General features: G+C 30.2%; 2 protein-coding genes and 1 long non-coding RNA gene across 3 annotated transcripts; 2 read left to right on the forward strand and 1 right to left on the reverse strand.

The window, feature by feature from the left end:
- Positions 1 to 2,448: 2,448 nt before the first annotated feature.
- Positions 2,449 to 5,399, reverse strand: LOC145048253 (putative E3 ubiquitin-protein ligase XBAT31). Its single transcript, XM_078996701.1, has 8 exons — positions 5,048 to 5,399; positions 4,873 to 4,935; positions 4,665 to 4,736; positions 4,453 to 4,574; positions 4,199 to 4,339; positions 3,974 to 4,081; positions 3,613 to 3,874; positions 2,449 to 3,086 (listed from the first exon to the last, which is right to left on the reverse strand). The coding sequence occupies exons 1-8, from the start codon at positions 5,222 to 5,224 to the stop codon at positions 2,676 to 2,678; spliced, it is 1,356 nt and encodes a 451-aa protein (XP_078852827.1). The 5' UTR covers positions 5,225 to 5,399; the 3' UTR covers positions 2,449 to 2,675.
- A 1,798-nt stretch (positions 5,400 to 7,197) lies between these two features.
- Positions 7,198 to 7,839, forward strand: LOC145046116 (uncharacterized). The gene is made up of 3 exons (XR_013681956.1): positions 7,198 to 7,416; positions 7,540 to 7,633; positions 7,723 to 7,839. It is a non-coding gene; the product is annotated as an uncharacterized LOC145046116 (long non-coding RNA).
- Positions 7,840 to 7,847: 8 nt separating this feature from the next.
- On the forward strand, positions 7,848 to 8,824 carry LOC145046893 (uncharacterized). The gene is made up of 6 exons (XM_078995161.1): positions 7,848 to 7,854; positions 7,934 to 8,018; positions 8,114 to 8,249; positions 8,331 to 8,527; positions 8,618 to 8,694; positions 8,811 to 8,824. The coding sequence occupies exons 1-6, from the start codon at positions 7,848 to 7,850 to the stop codon at positions 8,822 to 8,824; spliced, it is 516 nt and encodes a 171-aa protein (XP_078851287.1).
- The last annotated feature ends 3,747 nt before the right edge of the window (positions 8,825 to 12,571 follow it).

Here is a 12,571-nt window from a genome sequence, read left to right on the forward strand (position 1 = left end):
TGATTATGCATATATGTATAAACATGTATAATCCTCTATGATTATGCATATATGTATAAACATGTATAATCCTGTATGATTATACCTCTCTGCCATATAATCATTTATGATTAGGCATACATCGTTGCTGCTAGTACGCTGGAGCATTAGAGTGGCAAATGCGAAATATGTAGCTGAGGTTTAATCTCAAGATCTCTATTTTTTTTTATTCTTAAGTGAACCGTCCCCTATATATATATATATCTTTACTATCTTATAAAAGAAATCCTATTATTTCTAAAAATAGATTGAATATAATAATATTATTTTTTTAAGACGTTCAAATTATTAAGCTAATAGTACAAGTAGTCATCAATAAAATAATATTAAATTTTAACTTGTGTTTTGAATCCTTATATTTCTCAACAAATTCTAGCTCCTTCCCTGAATTTCGGATAATTCAAAATTTGAAACCATCAGAAAATACATGTTGATTCAAATATCTCTCCTGCAGATGACTCTTTCTTAACAGGTTTTTATTTTAATCCTTACTTGTAATTGTTTCATCATTTTTAACTTTTTGCATATTTATCTTATAAATATATTGGGTGAAGGTTTTATTATATCAGGTTTGTTCCTAAAAAAGTTTTTACTATGTTTCTTTAATGTGTTGACTTTGCAGGTTCAAAGAACTATACCAAGAGGGATAGTTAGAGCATTGTATTATCATTAGTTTGTATATTTTGGCATCTTACTTTTGCAATAAAGAGCAGTTAAACACAAGATTTGACATGATTAAGGTAGTTTGTATATTTTTCATCTTGTTTAGTCTAAAAATGAAACATTTTTCATCATTGGTCCTTATAATATCAAGTTTCATTACATTGACTTCCTGATTACGGTGATTATTGTTCTTATTATAAGGTTCTATATAGATTTTATTCAATATTTTAAGGTTTCGAGAACCTAAATCAATATGAATCATTGAATTACATACCATCGTTGAAAATGTTTTAATTTGTGACCAAACTTGGTTTAAAATCACAATAAACAAGTTGAGACCTGAGTATTTTGGCCTTCTCAAAGGCCTATTTATCGACTTTTGAATTACAACACCTGATATTCTAAAGGTTTATTTTTATAAACTATTATTTATATATTTTAGCATTTGACTTAGTAGGTCATTAAATTAATAAAGGAATTAAGAAAAACGGGAAAAAAAAAAAGAGGACGATAAACAGTACAAGTGGTTTGGGTATGTATAAACGGAAGTAATAACATTTAGGGGGTGTTTGACAAAAAAAGCTTATTGCTTATTAGTTAATAAGTAAGTGTAGGGTAACTTATGAAAAAATGACGTATTAGAGGTTCCCCACCAAAATAAGTTATTTAAATCCAAACACTTTTTTAACTTATAGTGATGTGGAACCTAATAAGTTGTTTTAAAAAAAAGCTTAACCAAACACCCCCTCAATATGGTATGATAATGCTTTTGAAAAATAGATGTCATTTAATATTCATTTCTCGAAGTGAACATAAAATAGTTTTAACTCTAAAGAGATCAAATTATTCGCCGTCCGCCGCTTTGCGCGGGTAGACGGCTAGTATATATATATATATATATATATATATATATATATATATATATATATATATATATATATATATATATATATATATATATATATATATATATATTTGTTTGAGTGAGTGTATGTGAAATGACACTTTGTCTTTTGTACGGAAGTCGCCTCAGCTTTGCTATATTCAATCAATATTGTTACAAGATTGAAATAGCATCAATCTCTGATACCCCATGTGTATTTCTTCCTCCTTGGTCCTTTCGACTTGACTGATTTCACCACACACCACAGTGCTTTTGCCATTTCACCCTTCAATTGTAGTAAAACACAATTATCAAACACTTTGCTTCTTCTGTCAATTTCTGAGGTAAATTTGTATGTGTTTGTGTTTTACCTTTATTCGTCAAAAGTTAAAGTTAAAGTAGATGATGATGAACAGATGATAGGGATGTACCTCTGCTCGTATGCTTCCCTTTTTCTTTTTTCTTGAAAACCAACCACACGCACTATTCAAGTAGCTAGATTTTGTTCATATGATTACATAAAATCTCGCCAAATTATATAAATAATAATTCCCACCAACAGACATGATCACATGAGTCATGACTTGTCCCTGAAATCTTCAATCATTTTGTACAAATAAAAATAATGAAAACTGCCAAGATTTTACATTATACAATACTACACTCCATACTCAATCAAGCAAGAAACTTACAAAAGGTGGGGTCCAATCTACCACACACCCCATTTTCTACTTTTGAGTTGGCCAACCCTTTTCCCCAAACTCAATTTACAACTCTTGATGCACGGGTTACAATATGAGAATTGTGATTAGGGAAAAAGGTTATACCTATCATATCTACTAAAGAACAATCTTAAAGAATACTTTCTAAAGAGGCGTATGCTCCTTCTTGATTCATAAGAATATTACAAAAGAAACAATACTCACCATCCCAAATATGCAAAAAAAAATCACATTTTGCTTTTAGCTTTTGCTTATATGCTTATTCCTTAAGAAGACATCTTTCCATAAATACCACCGGGCCCGACTTTCTTCAACCAATCCATGCTCGCCACATGTCAAAAAGCCCTAACTTTTTTTTAAACTAATTTTCATGTTTTGTTGATGCATTCATTATCCACTGATATCCTCCCGGATCCACGGCCCACCATTTTCCCGAACGAGGGCACACCCGATAGACCCTTGAAGCTACTACTTCCCTCACTTAAGTTCCAAGGCTTTCTCAATTTTTGCACCTTTGTGGACGAATAGAGGTCAAGGTCAAGGTCAAGGTCATGATCAGAAGCGTTGACTTTGGCTTTGACTTTTGCAACCACCAATTGGACAATGTTGCTACGGCAAAAGGGACAAACGGGTGCGGTTTGGGATGAAGTTGTTGGGTTGGGCTTGTTGTGGCAACACAAGGCTAAGGTGCATTGAGCACACATTTGGTGCCCACAACCTTGAACCTCAATTGTGCATACTTGATCAAAGCATATACAACATAACTCCGTTTCGCTTTCCTACAAAACAAAGAACATATTCATTTGTTAAAAACTTAAAATACTCGACTTTTCATCCCTCTTGTATGTTTGCAGAATTTGGTCAAGGGTTCGAGTCACAACAGTCACACTGAGTGGAGTTCCCAATATAAATTATACACGACAGTGTCGGTCAGCTCAGTTGTTTACAAGAAGAATAACCCTTTTTGTAGAAACGTATCAAGATTTATGCACTTTTTGTTATTAAGCAAGAAAGAATCGATTTTTATGCAATTTTTGTTATTTAAGCAAAAACCCATGATCAAAATTGATAATACACGCAAAAAACACCATAAATCACGCATCTTTCCAAAACGAGAATTCCAAAAGGGATCAAGTCAAGAAAAAGATCGACACTAAAGTCAAAAGTCATCAACTACGACCATTTCAAAGCCAAACTTTCTGTTTTTGCTTTGTCTTTTCAATATTGTTTCTTTAGTCCCATGTTTTTGACTTTCTAAACAAAGTAAGAAGAATGGTAAATTTTAAATAAATTAAATAAAATTACCTCAGAAATAGTATCATCGGTGGATCCAGTATCCTGATGTGATGGTGATTGAACTGTGTACCCTGTACCTTTTAAGATTGTTTTCTCCCTCTCTCTATTAGCTTCCATTAGAGCTTGCTCTAGCAAAGCTTTTGCATCTTGATTAAGCTCGCTAATGAATTTTAATGGCGATGGCCACACCAAAGGCTCTGCAGATGATGGATTTAACAAAGCTGCACACCCTTCGTTGTTATGCTTTAACGCAACCAAATACGGAATTCTCCTGCATTTATTTGCAAACATCTTAACACCAATCAAGAACATAATGCTTCAACTTTCACGACACTTAAACACATTACGATTTGGAAACTAAATAGCGTACCCAGATGCATCTCTTTGAAGTCGATCTGCACCCCATGCCAATAATTCTCTGATGCAATCCATTGAACCTCCTCTTGCAGCCAAATGAAGTGGTGTGCTACCAGCGAAGCTGTAAATTATGACAAATAGAAAAAAAAATTAGAAAATATAGACGCTATATATGGTATTATAAGTATATAACTATATATATAAGAGAAGTTTATGTTATATTTGTATATATTCGTACCCATTTCTACCAGTGGATGCGCAGACAAGAGCCCCACTGTCTAGAAGTAAATGAACACATTGTGGACGTCCTTGACGTGCAGCCAAATGCAAAGGTGTTGCCCCTTTACCATCTCTAATATTCACAAATCTTGAAAATCCCCTGAAATCCCCAATTCGATTAACAAAATTTAGTGTTGATTTGTATCTTTTTTGGGTTTTAAAGTACGGATTTTGATGCATGAATTGAAATTAATAAAGATAAGAGGGACCCACCAAGAGGCAGCGACATGGGAGGTCCGGGCGGCGTAAAGAATGGTTGCAAGACAATCGGAGTGACCATAATAAGCAGCATAGTGCAAGCATGTTCTTCCGTTTAATGAATCGAACATCAAAATCTGGCAACTTACAGACGAAATTAGCAGCAATTCTGTTTTAAAAAAGAAATTATTGAAGTGGAAAAGAAAAAAGGAAATAATTTGACGTACATTAGCCCTGGCTTCAATGAGCTTTTCAACACAACTGATCTTCCCATAGATTGCAGCCAACATTAATGGAGTCTAACGAGGAACACCCAGTTTTCAAATTAACCAAATTCAGTCAAACTTTTAAAAAAGGGGGAAAAGATAGTTCACATTTATTCAACTGAAACAGGGAACAAATCGATGAGAGCGCAAAAAGAACACACAATCACACCTTTTTATGACGATTCAAAGCATCGGGATTCACTGATTGATCTTCCAAAAGCAGAGAAACAATCTGAGAAGAAAAAACCCAAATGGCATATGTCAAGAAACCCATCAAATATCATAAAAAATGAATTATTTACCGAACGCTGAAACGAGAATTCAAGAAATCTTCAATTACCCACCTCGATCTGGCCATTGGCAGCGGCTATGTGAAGAGCAGAATTACGATCATAGGTAGTTTGTTGAACGAGAGATGGATCTCTTTCAAGAAGGCTTTTCACAAGCTTCAAATCCCCAAACTGTACAGCAGTGAATAACCCATGTTTCTCTTGCACTCTGCAACTAAGCCCCTGCCCCATCTTTTTAATCCTACCTTATACGGCTTGATTGTCAGGGACGAGAGTGGCGGAGGTCCACCGGAATCATCCACTACCACCCAGAGGGAGGGATAGGTAGTGGTGTTGGAGGTGGTGAATGAAGAAGGTGGTAAAGCTTTCACATTTAAGCAGGGGTAGAGAGAAATGGGAGGCGTCGGGCAGCACAAGGAAGACAGGCAACGGGCAGATGGGAGGGGTAAAGGCGGGACCTAATCTGACAAACGGGTAGTGGTCAGATATTTTACGGGCAGTTGGTGGATACTCTAACTTCGAGATAAAAAATAATAATTAAATAAAGTCCAGTTGTTTGACTGTTTTCGTTACATTAATTTTGTGGTAACAAATTAGTGCGTTTTGTTGATGCATTATTTTTCCTAGGAGAATTGAAATGCGAAGAAAATAGTGTGTGACAGTGTTTGGTTGATGGAGTAAATTAAACAAACAACTGAAATAAATAGTAACATCACTATCATCCTAATTCTAATAAATAAGTAGAACTCGGTCACGTGGTATTCTTCCAGCCCCAAAATAGAGTTTTCCCGTTCATTTTTTCTTCTATATTTACGTAAATGCCATTGAATCCGAAAATTGAATAAAAGTTCAAACTGATGCAATATATCAGGAAATTTTAGCTGTCAACTGCATTCAAAATATTCATGCATTAATTTTAAATGAATAAAGATTATGGAAATAATTTGAAAAAATATGTTAATGAATAATCAGATTCGAAAATCACGATTAAATTTGAAAGTTTGTTTATTTTGATTGCAAATTCAATATATTGCAATCATTAAATCCCTAAAAATCTGCAGTATTTTTCAGCAAACGTAAATATCATTTATACGGTTATTTTGTTTTTACCATTCTGCTCCATAACAATTCTGCTCCATAGAAACCACAGCAAACGTATTCTTCTTCATTCTTTGTTATTCTGCAACGCTTCAAGAATTAAATATCAGGTTAGTGTATTCAAAAATCAGAATTACCAATATTTCTATTTCCTCCATGTTCTTATTTATCTGTATCTATCACGTTCTCATTGTATGATTTCTATTCTTCTTCTTTTTTGTAATTCTTCTTAATCGTCTACTTCTTCTACCTTTTCAGTTTAAAAGACGAAAAAATAATGAACATTACAAGTTCATTTTCTTTAAAAAAAATTAAAAATAGTCTTTTTCAGATGTGCACAGTAACTTTTTTTTATGGTATGAAATTTTAAAATTTGTTTGTTTTTATCTAAATACAATCTCAAAAAAATTTAGAATTTTAAAATTTATGAGTACATTAAGTCAGTTGTTATTGTCATGTGTTGATTTTTAATTTTTCTGTTTTACTCATTGTTATGTTATCTGTTAGTATTAGTATGTTGCAGGGGCATTTTCGGTATAATTGTCATTTTCATGTTTATTATATATTTGTGTTCCATCTTATTATATAAACTTTTATTCAATCTAAAACATTATTTCATATGAATTATTTGTTTTTGTTTGTATTCCATTTTATTATAAAATGAATTATTCAATTTAAAAATTTATGAGTACATTAAGTCAGTTGTTATTGTCATGTGTTGATTTATAATTTTTCTGTTTTACTTATTGGTTAGGATGTTCTGTACATTTTAAAAGGTTGCTAATTTTCCTTACAATTCTATAATGATTAAATTTATTGCAGAAAATGGAAATAGGAAATAAGGTTTACCTAAATAACATTGACCAGATAGATGAAAAATCGCATATCAAGGTTCGGGTGCTTAAAATTTGGAACTTTGTCAGAAATAATAAAGTTTGTTCCATTGAAATGATCATCATGGATGAGGAGGTTTGTTGTATTTGATATATTTTTTATTCATCATTCAATATTAGACATGTTTCATGAACATAATAATTTTTAATTTTTTTTTAAACAGGGTACACAATACCAAGCTCGTGTCTTCAATCAGAATTTCTCTAGATTTCGTCATCTTTTAAAGGAAGATGAAAGTTATATAGTTATAAAACCCAATATGGCTGCTGTTACTAATGGTTTTAGTTATACAGGTCATAAACAGACCTTAACTTTGGATTGGAAAAGCATCCTAAAAAAATGTGATGATTTCTCGGGTCCGGTCAATGGATTTATGTTTGTTGACTTTAATTCTATCATAGAACAAACATGCCCAAAAGACACATTCTTTGGTTAGTCATAAAATATTAATAAAATCATTTTTTATCATTTGTTTTTTTGGTTATACATTTTATTATTTAAATATTACGAATTTAATCCTAAACTTTTATTTTTTTGTGGTATCTGTTGTGTAGATGTTATTGGACATATCGTGTCATTTAGGCCTCTTGAAACTTCAAATCCAGTACCATCCAAGCATTATATAAAAGTCACTCTTAGCAACCTAGAGTGAGATTATATTGTATTATTTATTTATTATTTATTATCTTTAATTAATCACAAATTAATATTAATATACTATTTTACGGTTTATTTAGTTCTGTACATCTGAAGGTTACTATTTTTGGAAGTCAAGCATATCAAATTTCAGAATACCTAAAAAATAACCCGACTGTTAATTTTGTTGTTATCGTGATGCAGTTTTTGAAGCTAAACATTTGGAATGGTTTGTATTCAGTCTTTATATATAGATGTTTATAATTACTGTTTTTATATAAATTTTAATAATTGGATATACATTTTTTACAGGTCTTGGTGAAGCTAAAAGTCATTTTGAAGTAACGAAATTATTCATAAATTCTGACATTTATGAAATAAATGAGTTTAAAAATAAGTTAGTTTCCAATTGTTTTTTATTTTTTTATAATGTATTTTAACTTAAAAAAAACACAAAACCTAATATTCATGAATCTAAATTAAACATTACAGGTTAAAATGTCATGACAATTTCGGTATAACTGAAAAAAGCATAACTACACTTCAAAGCTACTCTTCTTCATATACAGATGACTTTAAGGGCAATTTTCCATTAAAAACAATCTGTGACATCACCGAACCAATTAAGGTATATTGCATTATTTTATATGTTTTACATTTTATTTTTGCATAATTTATTTTAATAATTTTTACATTTAATATGATACAGGAAATGAAGTTTTTATTAGTTTCTTCCATTGTTAATATAAGGCAGAATCTACCATGGTATTATGAAGCATGCAAAAAATGTGGAAAAAAAATTATCCCTGTTCCCAAAACCAATCATTCGTATACCAACCCTGAGGGAATTTCAGAAACTATGGTTGTCGAGTGTACAAATGCACAATGCAAAAAATCTGAATTTCAGTCAGTTATAAAGTATAGACATATTTATTTCTATTAATTTTGTCAATCTTAAAACAACACTAACAATGACATAATTATTTTTTGTTTTAGGTATATAATTCCAATTAACGTACAAGATTGTACTGGAACCATTGGATTGACTCTTTTTGATAGGGAAGCAAGGAGTTGTTAAATATAAGTGCCTACGAGTTGAAAAAGATACATGATGCGGTATATTATTCATACCTTTAAAATCAGAAAACATTTACTTAATTTTTTTAATTTATTAAAATATATCTTACAGGCCGGAGACAGTGATGCCCCATTTCCAATGCAACTTAACGTGTTGAAAAACCGCAAGTTTGGTTTTGTTGTAGATATTACAGAATACAATGTCAACAACTATAATAACATCTACACAGTTCTCAGAGTTACAGAAGATATGTCCATTGTTTGTGAATTGGAAAGTAAAATAGAACTTATGGTATGTAATTTTTTATTGTTGAAAATTTACAATTCTTTAATGTTAAAGTACATAACGATTAACATATTTCCATTTTATTTTTTAGAGTATTCAATCTGTCTCCTTAAATCAAGTTGCTTTGGAATCCGATGATGTTGTACAGCCTGTTCAAAAGGTTTTTCATTTTATTTTATAAACTTTTAATTATATTAGTTATTTTTTTTAGGAATCAAACATTTTTTTTTTAAATTAGGATGTGATCTCACAAACAGACGAAAGTTTTACACCATCAACAGTTGATAAGTCAACCGCAACAAGTCCTTGCAAAATATCAGGTGATTTGAAGCGCAACCTCCAAGAAATTTATGATGTTGATTCTGGATATGATTTAAGTTCAACTAAGGCTAAAAGAAAGTCAACCGCAGAGGAAACTCCACTCTTGATTCCAAAAATTGAAAAGTGAGTTTCTATCGGTTATAAGACACATTTAATATATTTTGATCATTTGTTTTGGTTATAAAGATATTTTAATTGCTTGGTATGATTTTTATTTTGGGGTATTTAGGATGTCAAATATTATTGGTTTTGAATATTTTTGGATACTTTTATTGTTTTAAATTGGACAAGTTAGTTGATTTTGGTTATAACTCAAATAAAATATATTGCCCCTAACTTGATAAGTATTTCATATATCGCAATTAACAATTAAGACAAATCAATCAATCAATCAATTTGTATAATAAAAATGCGAAATTCTTAGCTTTCTTCCCCAATTCGCATTCTACTGTAAAATTCGCATTCTTCATTCACCCTCTTTCTTCGCATGTTCCAGTCATTTTTTTTTAGTTCATTCGCATTTGAGTTGTTTGTCTCACAAAATGCGAAATTAATATTAACCATAATCACCTTCGCATCTTTAACCCCAATCCATACAACCTCATATGCGAAACCAATTTTTATTTGTATTACCAAATGCGAACATTTTTGCTTTTACACGTGAACTGCATTTGACTCCAATATTGAACAAATCACATTTCACAGTCCTTCTTGACTTCACATTTTTCTTCACGAATCGTCCCTCAATCAATAACCCAATTAACCCAATTGCGAATCCAAAATCAAAACTTATCTGTTTTCATATGTGAACCCAACTGATTGGTTTTTCAAAATCAAATTCGCAACTCCAAATCGTTCGATTATTCGCCCCAATTCCAAAATCAAATAACAGATCCTTCGTATGATTCATTTAATAACCAATGCTTCGTTCCAGAAAACATCGAATTTAACAGTTATTCGTTCCCACAATCTTTAACCTCCGTTTAAAATCGATCCCTGTATACAAACCCAATAACCAATCGAACACATACCATTCGAAAACAATAATCATTACACCCTTCAACAGATTTGACATCGCATTTCAAAACAATCGATCTTACTTCATCTGCTTGATATATCGCAATTAACAATTAAGACAAATCAATCAATCAATCAATTTGTATAATAAAAATATTGCTATATATGTAAAGACCATATTGCCCCTAACTTGATAAGTATTTGATATATCGTAGTTAATAATTAAGACAGATAAATAAATCAATCAATTTGTATAATAAAAATTCGAAATTCTTAGCTTTCTTCCCCAATTCGCATTCTACTGTAAAATTCACATTCTTCATTCACCCTCTTTCTTCGCATGTTCCAGTCATTTTTTTTAGTTCATTCGCATTTGAGTTGTTTGTCTCACCAAATACGAAATGAATATTAACCATAATCACCTTCGCATCTTTAACCCCAATCCATACAACCTCATATGCGAAACCCAATTTTGATTTGTATTACCAAATGCGAACATTTTTGCTTTTACACATGAACTGCATTTGACTCCAATATTGAACAAATCACATTTCACAGTCCATCTTGACTTCGCATTTTTCTTCACGAATCGTCCCTCAATCAATAACCCAATTAACCCAATTGTGAATCCAAAATCAAAACTTATCTGTTTTCATATGCGAACCCAACTGATTGGCTTTTCAAAATCAAATTCGCAACTCCAAATCGTTCGATTATTCGCCCCAATTCCAAAATCAAATAACAGATCCTTCGTATGATTCATTTAATAACCAAGGCTTCGTTCCAGAAAACATCAAATTTAACAGTTATTCGTTCCCACAATCTTTAACCTCCGTTTAAAATCGATCCCTGTATACAAACCCAATAACCAATCAAACACATACCATTCGAAAACAATAATCATTACACCCTTCAACAGATTTGACATCGCATTTCAAAACAATCGATCTTACTTCATCTGCTTGATATATCGCAATTAACAATTAAGACAAATCAATCAATCAATCAATTTGTATAATAAAAATATTGCTATATATGTAAAGATCAATTTGTAGCCAACTTTTTTGTAACGTCGTTTTATTCAATTTTAGGAAATCACACTTAATCCATCATATTACTGTATTTTTTTATAATTACGTATTGTTGTATTTTATGTTAATTTCATTACACACATTGGTATTGTATCATCTGCATATGTCCAATTAGAATGATGAATAAAAAAAAATAGTTTTCAAAAATCTTCATTCCTAATTAAATACTTCCCATTTAGTTAGTAATTAAATAATTACCAATAAAAAAAATTATTTAAATATTCAATATTACAATTTATAAGTTATGATATAATATTTTATTAAATAATTAATTTTTAAATTCAATTCAAAAACAGCACCCGTGGGTTCCACGGGTTTTAACCTAGTTGTTATTATCAATATATACTTATAAATCTAGTATTTTTTTTTTTTTGAATATCATGCATTTGAAATTTTCATTCATTTTTTTTAACCACATTTATTTGAAACTCCAATAATTTTTCAATTTCTTTCAAATAACGATTATAAATTGGTTAATAAGTTTAAATAAATATAAAACCTAAATTGTAATCATATATAAACTAAATTTCAATATTAAAAAAATATATTTTCTTCTACTTATAAAGTTATGTTTTTAACATTTAACATATTATACTTAATTTGTTAGGTTTAATATGTTGTTGTATGTAAATCATTATCATTTTAAAGCTACAACTTTTGAACAATTTGTATAAAACATTTAAATTATTATTTTAAATATAACCTTACAAGATCAAATTTAAATATAAATTTTAGTTCAACTTAAACAACCTAAAGAATATTTTATAAATAGTTAAAAATGATAAATTGTAGTGTCTTTCTAATAATGATTATAAGTTGACTAATAAGGTTAAATAAGTATCAAACCTAAAGTGTAATTATAAATAAACTAAATTTAAATATTAAAATAATCTTTTTACTTCTACTTAGAAAGTTTTATCTTTAACTTTTAATATATTATACTTAATTTATTAGATTTAATATGTTGTTGTATGTAAAACCATTCTCAATTTAAAGCTACAACTTTTAACAGTTTGTATAAAATAGTTAAATTGTTAATTTAAATATAACATTACAAAGTCAACTTCAATATAAATTTCAGTTCCACTTAAAAACTCAAAGAATATTTTGTGAATAGTTAAAAATGAAAAATTATAGCGCTAAATGCAAAAACTAAAT

This window comes from Lactuca saligna, chromosome 5, assembly GCF_052625555.1.
Source record: "Lactuca saligna cultivar CGN05327 chromosome 5, ASM5262555v1, whole genome shotgun sequence".
Lineage (NCBI taxonomy): Eukaryota > Viridiplantae > Streptophyta > Magnoliopsida > Asterales > Asteraceae > Lactuca > Lactuca saligna.